The 17,406-nt window shown below is 43.7% G+C and overlaps 1 protein-coding gene across 5 annotated transcripts in view; it reads left to right on the top strand.

The window, feature by feature from the left end:
• SCAF8 (SR-related CTD associated factor 8) overlaps positions 1 to 17,406 on the top strand; it is a 463,405-nt gene that overhangs the window by 138,517 nt on the left and 307,482 nt on the right. For all 5 annotated transcript variants that reach the window (XR_012234161.1, XR_012234162.1, XR_012234163.1 and 2 more), the window contains 8 exons: positions 8,474 to 8,602; positions 10,279 to 10,388; positions 10,826 to 11,019; positions 11,110 to 11,210; positions 11,843 to 11,956; positions 15,458 to 15,614; positions 16,797 to 16,951; positions 17,175 to 17,319. Coding sequence is in view for 2 of the 5 variants with exons in the window: in XM_073585726.1 (XP_073441827.1) it covers positions 8,474 to 8,602; positions 10,279 to 10,388; positions 10,826 to 11,019; positions 11,110 to 11,210; positions 11,843 to 11,956; positions 15,458 to 15,614; positions 16,797 to 16,951; positions 17,175 to 17,319 (1,105 nt within the window). In the remaining 3 variants the exon portion in view is untranslated. The remainder of the gene's footprint in view (positions 1 to 8,473; positions 8,603 to 10,278; positions 10,389 to 10,825; positions 11,020 to 11,109; positions 11,211 to 11,842; positions 11,957 to 15,457; positions 15,615 to 16,796; positions 16,952 to 17,174; positions 17,320 to 17,406) is intronic.

Here is a 17,406-nt window from a genome sequence, read left to right as displayed (position 1 = left end):
AGCACCCTTTGATTTTTGTAGCGCAAAATTGTGTGGAATAGATAGTGAACACCATGTCGTGTTTGTAGAGCCCCTGATCTGCCTAAACAGTGGAACCCCCCCCCCATAAGTGACCCGATTTTGGAAACTTCACCCCTCAAGGAATTTATCTAGATGTGTGGTGAGCACCTTGAACCCGCTGGTGCTTCACAGAACTCCCACAAATATTTAGTTTTAGCTGAAATACAGTTAGGTCCATATATATTTGGACAGAGACAGCATTTTTCAAATTTTGGTTCTAGACATTACCACAATGAATTTTAAACAAAACAATTCAGATGCAGTTGAAGTTCAGACTTTCAGCTTTCATTTGAGGGTATCCACATTAAAATTGGATGAAGGGTTTAGGAGTTTCAGCTCTTTAACATGTGCCACCCTGTTTTTAAAGGGGGCCAAAAGTAATTGGACAATTGACTCCAAGGCTATTTCATGGACTGGTGTGGGCAATCCCTTCGTTATGTCATTCTCAGTTAAGCAGATAAAAGGCCTGGATTTGATTTGAGGTGTGGTGCTTGCATTTGGAAGGTTTTGCTGTGAAGGAAACAAGCGGTCAAAGGAGCTCTCCATGCAGGTGAAACAAGCCATCCTTAAGCTGCAAAAACAGAAAAAACCCACCTGAGAAATTGCTACAACATTAGGAGTGGCAAAATCTACAGTTTGGTACATCCTGAGAAAGAAAGAAAGCACTGGTGAACTCATCAATGCAAAAAGACCTGGGCACCCACGGAAGACAACAGTGGTGGATGATCACAAATATCAAATTTATCAACAAAAATAGTGATGATTTGACTCCTTGGGTGTTTCGCGGAAACAATCAGCAGTGGACGATGCTGAGAGAAAATTGAAAATTTGCCATTGTAGTGCCCATAAATTGTGCCCAGCTCGTGCTGCTGGACGCACACACTCCGTAAATTAGGCGGGCTCTCATTGCTACAGAAATTCCAAACATGTGGTCCTAACAGTGGGGAAAATAAGTATTTGATACACTGCCGATTTTGAAAGCTTTCCCACCTATAAAGAATGGAGAGGTCTGTAAATTTTATTGTAGGTACACTTCAACTCTTAAAAACAGAATCTAAAAAAAAATCCAGAAAAATCACACTGTATGATTTTTACATAATTTGCATTTTATTGCATGAAATTAAGTATTTGATACAGTAGAAAAACATAACTTAATATTTAATGCAGAAACCTTTGTTTGCAATTAGAGGTCATAAGTTTCCTGTATTTCTTGGCCAAGTTTGCACACACTGCAGCAGGGTTTTGGCCCACTCCTCCATACAGATCTTTCAGGTTTCGGGGCTGTTGCCGGGCAACATTGAGTTTCAGGTCTTTACAAAGATTTTCTATTGTGTTCAGGTCATGAGACTGGCTAGGCCACTCCAGGACCTTGAAATGCTTCTTTCGGAGCCACTCTTTAGCTGTGAGGTGTGTTTGGGATCATTGCCATGCTGGATGACCCAGCCCACGACCCATCATCAATGCTCTTACTGAGAGCAGGAGATTGTTGGATAAAATCTTGCGACACATGCAGAAAAGTGTGAACTGCATCATATATTGCCAGATATTTTTATGGTAATTCATTCCATCATCCATGTGTGCTGTCTGACAAGTGTGAACTGCATCATATATTGCCAGATATTTTTATGGTAATTCATTCCATCATCCATGTGTGCTGTCTGACAAGTGTGAACTGCATCATATATTGCCAGATATTTTTATGGTAATTCATTCCATCACTCCCGTGGTGGGTCTTTCTTTTTTTATCTATTTGGTTTGTGCTTTGAAGTGTAGAAAGGTGTTTTTTTTTTTTGTTTTTTTTTCCCTTTCTCTGTTTGATGGCCTTGTCCAGCATTAGTTATTTATGCTGCATAGTAATGCCTGCTCTGGCCTTGTGCTAATTGGTTAATTACTGATTGTGGCCTTTTGGTGGCTGAAGCTAGCAGACATTTCATTTCATATATATTTAGCTCTGGCTGGGATAGCACGCGTGCGGGCTCACGCGTGCAACAGATATTAAGTGCAACAGGATCAAGTGTTTTGCAGTTAGACAATGCAGTTAGGATCAAGTGTTTTGCAGTTAGACAATGCAGTTAGGATCAAGTGTTTTGCAGTTAGACAATGCAGTTGGACAGGGCAGGAGACAGGTAAGGTGCATAAATTTTTCATGCACGCATGCTTCTTGGTCAGTCGTACTACATATGCATTGATCATATCAACCTGCTGCTTTTTTGTCTTCACCTCTGCTTTCTAACAACTCGCCTGCCCTTTTACACATTCTGTGCACTCTCTGCATATCCACCCCTCCCTTTTCCCCTCTCCCATGTATAACTCTGAGGCTCTATTGACATTTCTTACCCACACCAAACCATCCAAAACCACCATGCAGCACTCCAAACGTTCATACAAATCATCCCACCACCTGCTTTTTCTGTTTTTTCTCCTTTTAATAGCTGCAGGTGACATCTCCCCCAACCCTGGGCCTCCCTCCACCAGCATACGTTACTCTCCTCCAGCTGCATATAGAAACCCTGCTAATCTTATTAACATTCAGTGCATGCCTTCTCCTCTCACTTTCCAATGTGCTCTCTGGAATGCACGGTCTGTGTGTAACAAACTGACTTACATTCACGATCTTTTTCTCTCTAATTCCCTTAACCTTCTGGCTATTACAGAAACCTGGATCCAGCATTCAGACACCACCGCTGCTGCCGCTCTCTCGTTTGGTGGGCTGAAATTTTCACATACCCCCAGACCTGAGAACAGACAGGGTGGAGGTGTTGGTTTGCTGCTTTCATCACAATGTGCTTTCCAGGTCATCCCCCCGGTTCCCTCACTTACATTTCCTTCCTTTGAAGTACATGCCGTCAGACGCCTTTCTCCTTACGAGTGGCGGTTGTTTATCGCCCTCCAGGCTCCTCCCGCCAGTTTCTAGACCACTTCACCACCTGGCTTACTCACTTTCTATCCTGTGACATCCCCACCCTCATCATGGGAGACTTTAACATCCCCATCAATGATCCGCTCTCCCAGTCTGCCTCTCATCTTCTTTCTCTAACTTCTTCATTCGGCCTCTCACAGTTTACTAATTCTCCTACACATGAGGACGGGAATACTCTGGACCTGGTTTTCTCCCGTCCCGGCTCGCTGCACGACTTTACTAACTCGCCTCTCCCGCTCTCGGACCACAACCTTCTTTCCTTCTCTGTCAAGAATTGTCTCCTCACCCGGGACACCCCCACTTACCACACTTATCGGAATACACGTACCATTAATACCCAACAGCTTAGGGACAATCTCCACACATCTTTAGCCCCCATCTCCACCCTCTCCTGTCCAGACATAGCATTGTCACACTTCAATAATACACTGAAGAATGCCCTAGATGAAGCAGCACCTTCTATACGCAGAAAGACCCGACACAGACAACGGCAGCCCTGGCACACAACGCAAACACGCTTTCTTCAGCGCTGCTCGAGTTGTGCAGAGCGGCAGTGGAGAAAATCTCTCTTAGCAGAAGACTTCATCCACTATAAGTTCATGCTCAAAACCTATAACTCTGCCCTTCATCTGGCCAAACAATCCTACTTCACCACCCTCATCACCTCACTATCCAACAACCCAAGACGACTTTTTGAAACCTTAAACTCCCTCCTGAAACCTAAAGTACAGGCCCCCATCACCAACCTCAGCGGTGAGGATCTGGCCACTTATTTCCTAGAAAAAATCAACCACATACATCAGGATATCTCAGCCCTATCTCCTCAGTGCCTGGATCCCCTTCCCTGCCGCACCTCAAGCTCACTAGACATCTTTGAGCCTGTTTCAGAAGAAGAAGTTTCCAAGCTCCTCGCTTCTGCTCGGCCTACAACCTGCAACAGTGACCCTATTCCTTCACAGCTCCTGCAGTCTCTCTCACCAGTGGTCACCACTCACCTGATTAAAATATTTAACCTCTCTCTTTCTTCAGGTATATTTCCCTCCTCATTTAAACATGCCATCATAACCCCTTTACTTAAAAAGCCATCCCTGGACCAGAACTGCACTGCTAACTACAGACCTGTCTCTAACCTTCCCTTCATCTCTAAACTCCTGGAACGCCTGGTCCACTCCCGTCTAATCCGCTATCTCTCGGATAACTCTCTTCTCGACCCCTTACAATCTGGTTTCCGCTCTTTACACTCTACTGAAACTGCCCTCACTAAAGTCTCTAATGATTTAATAACAGCTAAATCGAAAGGTCATTGCTCCCTGCTGATTCTACTGGATCTCTCTGCCGCATTTGACACTGTGGATCACCAGCTCCTCCTCACTATGCTCCGCTCTATAGGCCTCAAGGACACAGCCCTCTCCTGGTTCTCCTCCTACCTCTCTGACCGCTCCTTCACTGTATCTTTTTCCGGCTCCTCTTCCTCTTCTCGTCCCCTTACTATCGGGGTCCCGCAGGGCTCAGTCCTAGGCCCCCTCCTCTTCTCTCTATACACTGCCCCTATTGGACAAACAATCAGCAGATTTGGGTTCCAGTATCATCTCTATGCTGATGACACCCAATTATACACTTCTTCCCCTGACATCACCCCTACCCTAATTCAAAATACCAAGGATTGTCTGTCTGCTGTCTCTAGCATCATGTCCTCCCTCTATCTGAAACTAAATCTCTCTAAAACTGAACTTCTTGTGTTTCTCCCCTCTAATAACCTCACTCTACCTAACATCGAAATAACCCTGGAGGGTTCAACCATAACTCCCAAGCAGCATGCCCGCTGTCTTGGGGTCATATTCGACACTGAACTTTCCTTTACTCCGTACATCCGATCACTCAGTCGCTCTTGTCACCTGCATCTTAAAAACATCTCCAGAATCCGACCTTTTCTCACCTTTGAAACTGCTAAGACTCTTACTGTCGCTCTTATTCATTCTCGTCTGGACTACTGCAACTCTCTTCTGATCGGTCTCCCTCTTACCAAACTTTCTCCTCTCCAATCCATCTTGAATGCGGCAGCCAGGGTCATATTTCTGTCCAGCCGCTTCACCGATGCCTCCATCTTGTGCCAGTCATTACACTGGCTACCTATTCGCTACAGGGTCCAGTATAAACTCATCTCTCTCACCCACAAAGCTCTCCACTGTTCTGCACCGCCTTATATCTCCTCTCTCGTCTCTGTCTATCGCCCTACACGTGCCCTCCGTTCTACAAATGACCTAAGACTAACATCCCCCGTAATCCGAACCTCGCACCTCCGTCTCCAAGACTTCTCTCGTGCTGCTCCAGCTCTCTGGAATGCACTTCCCCAGACGATCAGACTGATACCTAGCCCTGACCTATTCAAGCGCGCTTTGAAAACCCATCTCTTCAAACAAGCCTACCACATCAACTACTCAGCAAGCTAACTTTGCCCTGTTCCCTCCTTCCAAATATTATTCTGAATCTGCACCCTACTATTCATCTGTCTCCACACCCTTCATGCACATGATAACTGCATTTGATACTTGTCTATTGCACTTAAACACACGGGCTGATGACCGGATCATGCAGCTTTATATGAAAATCCCTATTATAATTGCCAGACCTGAATTAACAAGCATTTCTCACCTACTGTGTCCCCCCATTTCCTTGTAGATTGTAAGCTTGCGAGCAGGGACCTCAGTCCTAATGTCACTGTTTGAATTGTCTTAACTTGTATTGAATTTATTGTCTGTACATGTCCCCGCTTAATTGTAAAGTGCTGCGGAATATGTTGGCGCTATATAAATAAAAATTATTATTATTATTATTATAAGCAACCCCAAATTACTATGTTTCCTCCACCGTGCTTCACAGTTGGGACAGTGTTCTTGGGTTTTACTCCTTCTCCCTTCCTCTAAACACGGTTGGTGGAATTGATACCATAAAGTTTTATTTTGGTCTCATTTGACCACATGACATTTTCTCATGCCTCCTCTGGATCATCCAGATGGTCATTGGCAAACTTCAAATGGGCCTGGACTTGCACTGGCGTGAGCAGGGGGACCTTGGGTTCTCTGCAGGATTTTAATCCATGACAGTGTAGTGTGTTACTGTAATGTATGAGACTGTGGTCCCAACTCTCTTCAGGTCATTGACCAGGTCCTCCTGTGTAGCTCTGGGCGGACTCCTGACCTTTTTCAGAATCATCTTTACCCTACAGGATCTTGCAAGGAGCCCCAGACCGAGGAAGCTTGACCATGGTGGAGAGGTTGGATTGTGATTGATTGAATGTGTGGACAGGTGTATTTTATACAGGTAGCGAGTTCAAACAGGTTCAGTTAATACAGGTAATGAGTGCAGAGTAGGATGGCTTCTTAAAGAAAAAGTAACAGGTCTGTGACAGCCAGGATTCTTGCAGGTTGGTAGGTGATTAAATACATATTTCATGCAATAAATTGCAATTTAATTGTTTAAAAATCATACAATGGGATTTTCTGTTTTTTCTTTTTAGATTCTGACTCACAGTTGAAGTGTTCCTTTGATAAAAATTAAAGACCTCTCCATTCTTTGTAGGTGGGGAAACCTGCAAAATTGGCTGCTTATCAAATGTTTGTTTTCCCCACTGCATTTGGCACCCTGTTCAACTCAAAAGGGAGGGGGGCATTTGGATTTGGGAGGGACTGGGGGCGAACAATAGATGTATTTTCATTGACGGATGAGTGGGGACTTGCTTTTTTGTGGATTGACTTGAGGGATCCATTCACTATAATGAGGCAACAGAGTTACTCTGGACTCTGTCTGGCCTCTGTTTAGCGGTGTCCTTTTCAAGAGCTGCACAAAACTGTGGCCAACCACACTTTTATGCACACCTAAAAAAAAGACGGACACCGCCGGATCACAGGCCAGATGGTGTCCACAGTGTCTCCATCTGCATCATTAAAGATAATCTTCCACTAGGGGTTCCATCTTAACAACGTGTTTCAGAGATTTACATGGAGACCTCAGTGTAAGCGCTCAGTGCAAAGCGCAGGATAAATGTGAGCCGAGCTTTACTGCGATCTTTGAGAGAAGAATAAAAAAGTCAACAGCATGTGAAGAATTGTATTTAATTTTTAACCCGTTCCTCGTGCGGTATATGTGATAGGACGACTTTATGCTGTAGGTCGGTGCTATTACAGCGATGCCAGATTTATATTTTTTTTTGTGTTTGGTTGCTGTTACACACTAAAAGTCAATTTTATTTTTTTTTTACACCTAAAAAAAAGGTTTTGCATTGCCACAGTTTGAGCTCTATAATTTTTCTATATTTTTTCCTCCAGAGTATTGTGAGGGCTTGTTTTTTGCGGGACGAGTTGATGTTTTTATTGGTACCGTTTTCAGGCACATAATATTTTTTGATCCCTTTCTATTCAGATTTTTGGGATACCGAATGAACATCAACCAGCAATTCAGGATTTGCATTTTTGAGTGTTTTTTCAATGTCGTTCATAGTGTGATAAAATTGATAAGATTGCTTTATTCTTCAGGTCAGTACGATTACAGCAATATCACATTGCAGTATATCATTTTTTTATGTTTTGCCACTTTTACAAAATAGAAGCTATTTTATAGAAAAAACAATTGTTTTTGCATCGCTTTATTCTGAGCGCTATCACTTTCGTATTTCTCCCCTGACTGAGCTGTATGGTGGCCAGTTTTTGCGGAATAAAACTTTTCAGCAGTACTAGTTTTATTTACATTTGTCTTATTGTCACATTTTATTCCACTTTTTGTTTAGCAGTATGATCAAAAAGCATAGGTTTTTTTTACAGTGTTCACTGAAGGGTTTAACCAGTCTGACAGTTGTATAGATTGGGTTGTTCCAGAAGTGGCGATACCATATATGTGTACTTCTTTTTGTTAATTTTGTTTTTATATATATATATATATTTATTGGTTTATTTATTTTTTTATTTAGTTTGTCTAAGAGTTTGACAGAGCCACCTTTGCTGGCAGACCCAGAGGTTATCCTTTGACCTCCGACTGCCATGACAACCCTTGGCTCCCCTGTGATCATGTTGCTGTGATAGAAGGGGGCCCTCTCCCAAACTTCTAAATGCCTCGATCGCTATTGATCATGGCATCTAGAAGATAACAGAGGGTTAATATCATCAGGTTCTGAGTCATTCAGGTCCCAATCATTATGCCAATCAGAGCTATCAACCAGCACAGGAATCCCAGTGTTTGCAGGACTCTGGAGATCCTGAGCGCTGCAAGACCACTGACCATGTAGAAGCATTGGTGCTGCACAAAGCTTAGCAAGCACAGACGTTTATTTACATTGACGGTTGTGAAGGAGTTAATATATTTTTTCAGAAATACATTTGGAGATATCTGACACTTAAATCTCTTAGTTTGTGGAGTGAGGGAGTAAATTGTTATACACCAGCAATTTGCGTGCTGAAAAGTAATGTTTGGTTCATAACAAATGTCCTCATTCATATCTAGATGATGGCTCAGGAGAGCCAGGATGTGATGTCTGAGTCCGAAAATTCTGCTACTCCTTCACAAGATGACAGTCATGCCTTTATGGAGAAAGAGGCCCAGCTCCATAGTTCTTTATCATTACAACAAGAGGTAAGGGCTGCATCACTTCTATGTGCTTCACTGCATGATGAGGGGAAGGGGCAGTGCTGTTACACTGTGTAGGAAAGGCCACCTTTACATTCTTTCCTGTTTAGAAGATGACGTTATTTGGGAGGCAACTGTCCAAAATCCCTACAATCATTGTGTGCAAATCCCTGCCTCTAGGTTCCTCTATTTATCCCATCAGCAGCAGGAGCGCGATGGGAATGTGCAGATTCTGACTACCTCGCACTCTTGCCTTCTGAACGGACTCCTCTTCAGCTAAGCAATGTTAGCACTTGGCTACATTAAAAGAAACTTATCCTCACATAGCAGAGAATCACTTGTGCACTAGCACATAGACGTTTCTTTGCTTTTGTCGTTTTTAATACAGACAGCACGCTAACCGGAAATAAATTCTTTAAAAGATGCTTTTAAAAGGAATCTGTCACTCCATTTGAGCGATTTTAGCTATTAATCTGCACAGTCCAGTGTTCTCCGGCATTCTGAAGAGTCACACACCTAACATGCAATTCAGAGCACTGGAGAACACCGGACTGGAAGTGACAGTGACTCTCCGTCACCGCCCTGAGAAGGGTGAAACAGTGCAGCAGAGAGGCGGCAGGCAGAATGCTTAGGCGTAGGATTTCTGGCCGTGCATCTGACGTCAAAGGAAAGGCTTACACTCACCCGCTGACACGCTGATGCTCTTACACTGACACCCTTATGCTCAGACACTGACTTTCACACGCTGACGCTCACACGCTAACGCTCACACTCACTCACATGCTGATGCTCATAAGCTGACTCCCATGTTGACATGCTCACATGCTGACTCTCACACTCACGCTGATGCTCTCACATTCACATGCTGAAACTCACACTCAGCTTGACACCCTCATAGTCGATAAGTAAACACAAATACACACAAACCTATGCACACACTGTCACCAGCCTATGTAGGAGCGTTAACCTGGACAGCCCAGGGGGTTGTGCCCAGATCACAGCTAAGAGGCAGGAGGAGCAGCCTCAGTGTAAGAGATGTGGTCGGTGTCCAACTGCAATCTCTTATGCCCATGGCTGCCGTTGAGGAGTGCAAGTGTTGTGCCCAGACACTTACTCCCACACTAATGAAAATGACAGCCCCCCGTGGCAAACATAAAAGTCAATAAATAATAAACTATTAAAGTAGTTAATTTAATTTTGTATTAAAAATAATTGATTGTATAATTAATAATTATTAATACAAAAATTAAAATCACGGCACCTTCCCTTTAAGAGTTTTTGTCGGCTCTGCCATGTTTCCAAAAAGTAGGCACGACATCACCTGAAGGAGTGTGGCCATTAGCAGCCAAATAGATTCACCATAATTTTTGCCAAAAATTGACTGAAATTGGAGTGGAAATTTACACTAACTTCTAGCTGGCTCAGATTTCAGTGTCTGGCACATAAACAACGGAAAGACGTGCCAAATTGATCAAAAACAGGCGTTTGCCTCTTCCAACATTTGGGGCATCTTACTATCGTGACTGAGTATTGAGGACTGGTGTATTACAGCCAGTATTGATGGATTACCTCTTAATCTTTACTACCAAATAACCTCACATTTAAATCATTGATTTCTTGGGTTAATAAGAAGTGTTGCTGTAAGGAAATGTTAATTTGAGACTTTTCTGTTCTGTTGTAAGGATATGGATATTGAAGAAATGCAAGATGTAATTGAAGAGATGTTTGAAATGGAAGAGAAGAAAATGATTAAAGATGACAAAGCGAGGGCCCGTTCCAAATCACGCTCTAGGTGAAATATAATGACATTTCTTTCTTTATAAGACTTTGAGTTTATTAATTTGGCATTCTGTAAGGGTTGTAGAGTGAATGAGACTTCAGACACACAATGTATCGCCAGCAGGCATCCAGAACATGCACATATACAAGTAATAGCATGCGTCCCGTGACTGCCATCTTCATCACCACTACTCATTTCTTTACGAGCTTCCCCATCTCACAGCGGAGGATACAAATTTAGCAACGGGATTACAAATTGTGAATACTCTTTATTAGTAACTCACATAACATTGAATGTTAGGGCAGCAGTTTCTCTACTGTTGTGTGAAATGCTCCAGCATCCATTCAGAAATTGGAAAGGCAAGCTTCTACAATGTATACCAGCTTTCACAGCAGTGAACTATTGTTTTCATTTATTATATACTTGTCTCAATTCTTATATTTTCCAAGATCACCCAGAAAAAGGCGTTCAAGATCTCGTTCTGGTTCAAGGAAGCGCAAACATAGAAAACGTTCTCGGTCAAGGTCAAGGGAAAGAAAACATAAGACTTCAAGGTCATACTCAAGTGAGCGAAGAGCACGAGATCGAGAGAAAGAAAGACTGAAAAAAGGCCTGCCTCCTATTCAATCCAAGACTTTGAGTGGTACGTCTGAAAGTTAGTTTTAGAATCTACGCAGGAACTTAGCAACGTCAGTATTTGAAGGTCTTAAAACCTTTTTTTTATTATTTTCAGTGTGCAGCACAACATTATGGGTGGGACAAGTTGACAAAAAGGCGACTCAGCAAGATCTGACCAACGTATTTGAAGAGTTTGGGCAGATTGAATCTATCAATGTAAGTAGACAGTATAATATCTGGCTGCTAAGTTTATTGAGCAATTGAAAATCCGGCAATTTATGGTTAACTAAGCACACTGGCAATGTAGCACATACAGTACGAAACAGAATAGTAGCATTTTAAACCTTACACACTTGCATAGCATGTTATGGATTTTTTCTCTAAATAGGTTCAAAAGTGTACGTTGATTTAAAGGGGTTGTCCACCACTGTGACATTGATGAACTAACAATTGAATAGGAGCTGAGCTGCAGCTCTTGTCAGCAGCCACTAAACAGGGTACAGAGCTGTTCCGTTCTGCTATAGATCAGGCCACTGATAATCAATGAAGGTGTTGCACCACCATTGATTTGATGTGGCAGAACTAGTTCATTGATAGAAAGTAGTGAATAGCCTTAAGGTTTAAAATATTATGTGCACACTCCCTGCAGTTTCCAGTGGAAAAAGCTTACCACAAAAGATTTTGTGTTGAAAGCAATGATAAGACCGTGAGCCATATAGGTAATATAGAATATTGTTATTATATCACTCCAACCTGATATGTGTTACATTGTAGAATAAGACCAATTATGTGTCTGATACTGCATTTCAATCACATTTACAGATTTAACCTTTAATTTACCTCAACAGATGATTCCTCCCCGTGGTTGTGCATATGTTTGCATGGTTCACAGGCAAGATGCTTATCGAGCTCTTCAGAAGCTAAGTTCAGGATCTTGTAAGATTGGATCCAAAATTATCAAGGTAGATCTGTAGCATTGGTATCTTCCTATCAAAGTTTTATGATTTACAGTAATAGTTTTCCCAATATAGCAAAATAAGTTTTTAATTTAACTGTCAATTGAATGTCAAGCGTTTTACAGTGGGATGCTGAAATATTGGACCCCAATCAATTTTAAATATGCTCTTCCTTATTGCCCTGTCCAATAGAGAAGTTGTCATCCTTGTGAAATTACTTGAAGATTCATGCAAACTGCTGAAAGATTTTTAACACCTTTACTGCCTATATTGTATATTTTTGTTGAGGTTTTTATTATTACTGTAGGTTTTTAAGGGCTGTATGAAGTTGTCTCAGGGGCTGAGCCTGTTGATACCAAGCAGATGGTAGCTATATTACAGCTGGCGCTTACTCTGATCTATTTGACACCATTGCCTGTACATGGGTGCTGAAGGCCCCCGTAACAACCATCTTAGCCCTCCTATGAAGCTCTGCCACCACAATTTCACTGTATGCTACACTACCATTGTTTTTTAGTGTATATATAGTACAAGCAATCAAATTATCACTGGTTCAAGTTTCCTACTGGAACTAAAAACTAAATAAAAAAAAAAAAAAATGTTTAATCACTTAACTTTTTCACTTCTCTAGAAATAAAGAAATTAAAAAATGTTACATAAACATACTTAATATCGTGTCCAATCTAACGTATATACTCGAGTATAAGCCGAAGCACCTAATTTTGCCACGAAAAACTGGGTAAGCTTATTGACTCGATTATAAGCCGGGTATGCACTGTCCCCTCATCCCTAATACTGGTATGCATGGCTCGCCCGTCCCTTTCATTGTATGCATGGCTCCCCCTTCGCTGTCCTGGTATGCATGGCTACCCGTCCCTGTCCTGGTATGCATGGCTCCCCCCGTCCCTGTCCTGGAATGCATGGCTCCCCTGTCGCTGTTCGGGTATGCATGGCTCCCCTGTCGCTGTCCTGGTATGCTTGGCTCCCCCGTCGCTGTCCTGGTATGCTTGGCTCCCCCGTCCCTGTCCTGGTATGCATGGCTCCCCCATCCCTGTCCTGGTATGCATGGCTCCCCTGTCCTTGTCCTGGTATGCATGGCTCCCCCATCGCTGTCCTGGTATGCTTGGCTCCCCCGTCCCTGTCCTGGTATGCATGGCTCCCCCATCCCTGTCCTGGTATGCATGGCTCCCCCGTCCCTGTCCTGGTATGCATGGCTCCCCCGTCGCTGTCCTGGTATGCGTGGCTCCCCCGTCCCTGTCCTTGTATGCGTGGCTCCCCCATCCCTGTCCGCGTGGCTCCCCCATCCCTGTCCGCGTGGCCCCCTGTCCCTGTCCGCGTGGCCCCCCGTCCCTGTCCGCGTGGCTCCCCCATCCCTGTCCTGGTATGCGTCGCTCCCCCATCGCTGTCCGGGTATGCATGGCTCCCCCATCGCTGTCCGGGTATGCATGACTCCCCCGTCCCTGTCCTGGTATGCATGGCTCCCTGGTCCCTGTCTTTGTATGCATGGCTCCCTCATCGCTGTCCTGGTATGTATGGCTCCCCCGTCGCTGTCCTGGTATGTATGGCTCCCCCGTCGCTGTCCTGGTATGCATGGCTCCCCCGTCACTGTCATTGTATGCATGGCTCCCCAGTCACTGTCCTGGTAATCATGGCTCCCCCGTTCCTGTCATTGTATGCTTGGCTCCCCTGTCATTGTATGCATGGCTCCCCCCGTCGCTGTCCAGGTATGCATGGCTCCCCTGTCATTGTATGTATGGCTCCCCCGTCCCTGTCATTGTATGCATGGCTCCCCCGTCCCTGTCATTGTATGCTTGGCTCCCCCATCCCTGTCATTGTATGCATTGGCTCCCCCGTTGCTGTCCTGGTGTGCATGGCTCCCCCGTCCCTGTCATTGTACGCATGGCTCCCCCGTCCCTGTCATTGTATGCATGGCTCCCCCGTCCCTGTCATTGTATGCATGGCTCCCCCCGTCCCTGTCATTGTATGCATGGCTCCCCCCGTCCCTGTCATTGTATGCATGGCTCCCTTGTCCCTGTCATTGTACGCATGGCTCCCCTGTCCCTGTCATTGTATGCATGGCTCCCCCGTCCCTGTCATTGTATGCTTGGCTCCCCCCGTCCCTGTCATTGTATGCATGGCTCCCCCCGTCCCTGTCATTGTATGCATGGCTCCCTTGTCCCTGTCATTGTGTGCATGGGTCCCCCGTCCCTGTCCTTGTATGCATGGCTCCCCCCCACACCCCCAGCCCCCCCCCCCCCCCCCTTCCCTGTGGCTCCCCCGTCCCTGTCCTGGTATGCATGGCTCCTCCGTCCCTGTCCTGGAGTGCATGGCTCTACTGTCCCTGTCCTGGTATGCATGGCTCCCCCGTCCCTGTTCGGGTGGGCATGGCTCCGCCGTCCCTTTCCTGGTATTTGTCCCCTATCTTTGTATTCATGATTCCTGTTAAAAAAAAAAAAAAAAATCCTATTTACATGCCTTTGCGCCCTCGCTGGCACTGCACCTCGTTCTGGCACCAGCAGCTGTTCCGGCCGAACGATCACATGGCCCCGCTCATTAAGGTAATGAAAATGCACTCCACGCCTATTGGAGTGGAGGGGCGAATGAGATACAGTGCCAGTGAGGGCACTCAGGTAAGTGAGTATGATGTGTACTGGAAGCTGGCGGCTGGCACTGTGCGCTATTACAGCAGCGGTACAGACTTTAGCCACAGCGCCGGCCCCTGCCTCTGTGACCCGCAGCTCCCATACCCCCGCCGGCACTCTGGAACAATTGACTTGTGTATAAGCCAAGAGGGGCATTTTCAGCACAGAAAAAGTGCTGAAAAAACTCGGCTTATACACAAGTATATACGGTATATATAAAAGTCTGTGCACCATAAGTAAAACATTGAAAAGAAAAAATCAAAATACCAGACTTCTCAAAAAATATGATGAAAGCAATAAGTATTTAATATGTATCCCAAAATTGTATCAATAAAAACTACAGCTCAGCCAGCAAAAATACAAGCCCTCACCTAGCGACATAGACACAAATATTAAACAGTTATGGATCTCAGAAAATGGAGACACATACCATTTTTTTCACAAGATTTTGACTTTTTTAACCATAAATATAAAAAAAAGTTATAAGTTTGTATCACTTTAATCTTTCAGACCTGGAGACTGATATTGCAAGGTAATTTTTTCATTTGTATTACAGATTATACACTGTGTGAAATAAAAATCAGTGACCGTTCTGTTTTTTCAGCATCTCACCCTGCTAGGATTTTTTTCTCAAGTTTTTCAGTAAATTATATAGTAAAATAGATGGTGTCATTCAAATCTACAACTTGCCCTGCAAAAAATAAGCCCTCACGGTTATGAAGAAGGAAAAAAACCAAAAGTTATGGCTCTTGGAACATGAAAAGAAAAAATCCAAAGCGCAGAAATAAAAAATATCTGAGGCAATAAGGGGTTAAATAATTGTTTATGAATATTTTAAAATAAATATACTTTGTCATTATCCTAGATTGCCTGGGCTTTAAATAAAGGTGTGAAAACAGAGTACAAGCAGTTCTGGGATGTTGATCTTGGTGTCACATATATACCTTGGGAGAAAGTCAAGTTGGATGACTTAGATGACTTTGCAGAAGGAGGAATGATTGATCAGGAGACTGTGAATAATGGTAAAGCTAAGTATTTAAAATTGTTTCTTTTTTTTATTGTGAATTATTTAAAGGGTTATTTCCATCTCCTTCTATGGCTAAGACTCAAATAACTGGGTCTTTGTACTGACCATAAGAAGTGAGGACTACAACTGCTGTTACGGAGTAACGTAGCCCAGAAGCCTATGCTGTGTCCGCAAGTCATGCATCAAGCCAACAGAGTAACCTGTTTTCCTGCACTATTAGGCTATGTGCACATGCTGTGGATTCACCAGCAGATTTTTCTGTCCTGATCCGCAGGTAAAACCGCAGGTAAATTGACCTGTGGTTTTACCTGCGGTTTAACGCCTGGACAATGGACTAGGTGTCAAACCGCATCGGAATCTGCAGAAAGAATTGACATGTCAGTTCTTTCTGCGGATTTAAAACCGCAGCTTTTCTGCAGTGAAAAAACAGCAGCATGTGCACTGCGGATTGTAAATCCCATAGACTTACATGGTACTGTACACTGTCTGCGGAACTGCTCCAGATCCGCAGAGGCCAAATTCGCTGCGGATCCGCAGCATGTGCACATACCCTTACTGTCACTGCCATTCTTTACTAAGGGAGTTATGGAAACAGTGTAGCTGTATTTGTCTGTTTTCGTGGCCGGCTACTAGATCCTTCCTCAGCCATGACAGGCTGAGATGGGAAGAACCCTTAGATATATGAACTTTTTAGAATTTATGAGATTGTGGTCTTAGTTCTACAGATGTTGCAAAGGTTAATTTGACCATGAACATTTTGCCTTTTGATGCAGCAAACATTAACTTGACATGTAACAAAACACTGACCAATGAAAGTGTCACCTTTAAGAATTTCTGCATATTGTTGTCATAAGTTAACGTGTTAAATGGTGAGAATTACTGCCCACTGCAACGTAACAAACATCTTCTGTGGTCTCCAAACCCTGCTGTATACGTGCCCTCTACTAATTCTCTTGGTATGTTACCAATTTGAGCACTATCAAGGCAACAGGAATTCTTTTGGCTCTTCCTTTGGTTGTTTTCCCTGCTTTTTCTAGACTAAAGACACAAGATTGTGATTAGGAGGACATTGGAATGGGAACCAATGTTTTTTTCTTACAAAAGGCTCTGGTTTGGAATAAAGTATTTGTGCGAGTGTTGGAATCTTTGCTAACCTCATACTTTCTGTCCATTGTAGATTGGCAGACACAGAAAAACCCAGAGCCAGTTGCAGTAAAAGAACCTGCACCCGCTCCTGTACCTACTACCACCGTGCAGAGTCCGATTGTCCCCAAAACATCAATAATAACAACACAGACCGAGGTGTATAACCCACCGGTTGCAATGCTTCAGGTAGAACAAATGGTGCCTTAGTCATTTACTTCTTCTGCTTTATGTCTGCTTGACACACTTACATTACATAACAACGTGCGTGTTACTTCTGCATTTCCTGCCCCTGCCATTATTCTGTCCATCCACATGTACCCAATAGCCTATAAATATTGCTCACTTTTGGCACTAATCATGCTTTTACAGAACATAACTTTTTTATCCCTATTAAATATGTTGTAAACAGATTCCTGTAACACCAACTGTGCCAGCTGTAAGTTTGGTACCACCAACGTTCCCTGTGTCAATGTCTGTGCCACCACCGGGCTATACTGCTCTTCACCCTCCTCCATTCATGCGGGCAGGCTTTAACCCTTCTCAGCCACCTCCAGGTAAGCATAAAGTAAAGGCTTAAATTATATGTTTGTATTGTAGCACCTAGAAAGCTGTAGGTATGAAGTCTTAATTCTGGGCTTCAT

This window comes from Dendrobates tinctorius, unplaced genomic scaffold (genome assembly GCF_039654945.1).
Source record: "Dendrobates tinctorius isolate UK_male_01 unplaced genomic scaffold, ASM3965494v1 ptg000087l, whole genome shotgun sequence".
NCBI classification, from domain to species: domain Eukaryota; kingdom Metazoa; phylum Chordata; class Amphibia; order Anura; family Dendrobatidae; genus Dendrobates; species Dendrobates tinctorius.
The sequence above is the reverse complement of the archived record's forward strand: the minus strand, read 5'-3'. Positions and strand labels throughout refer to the sequence as shown.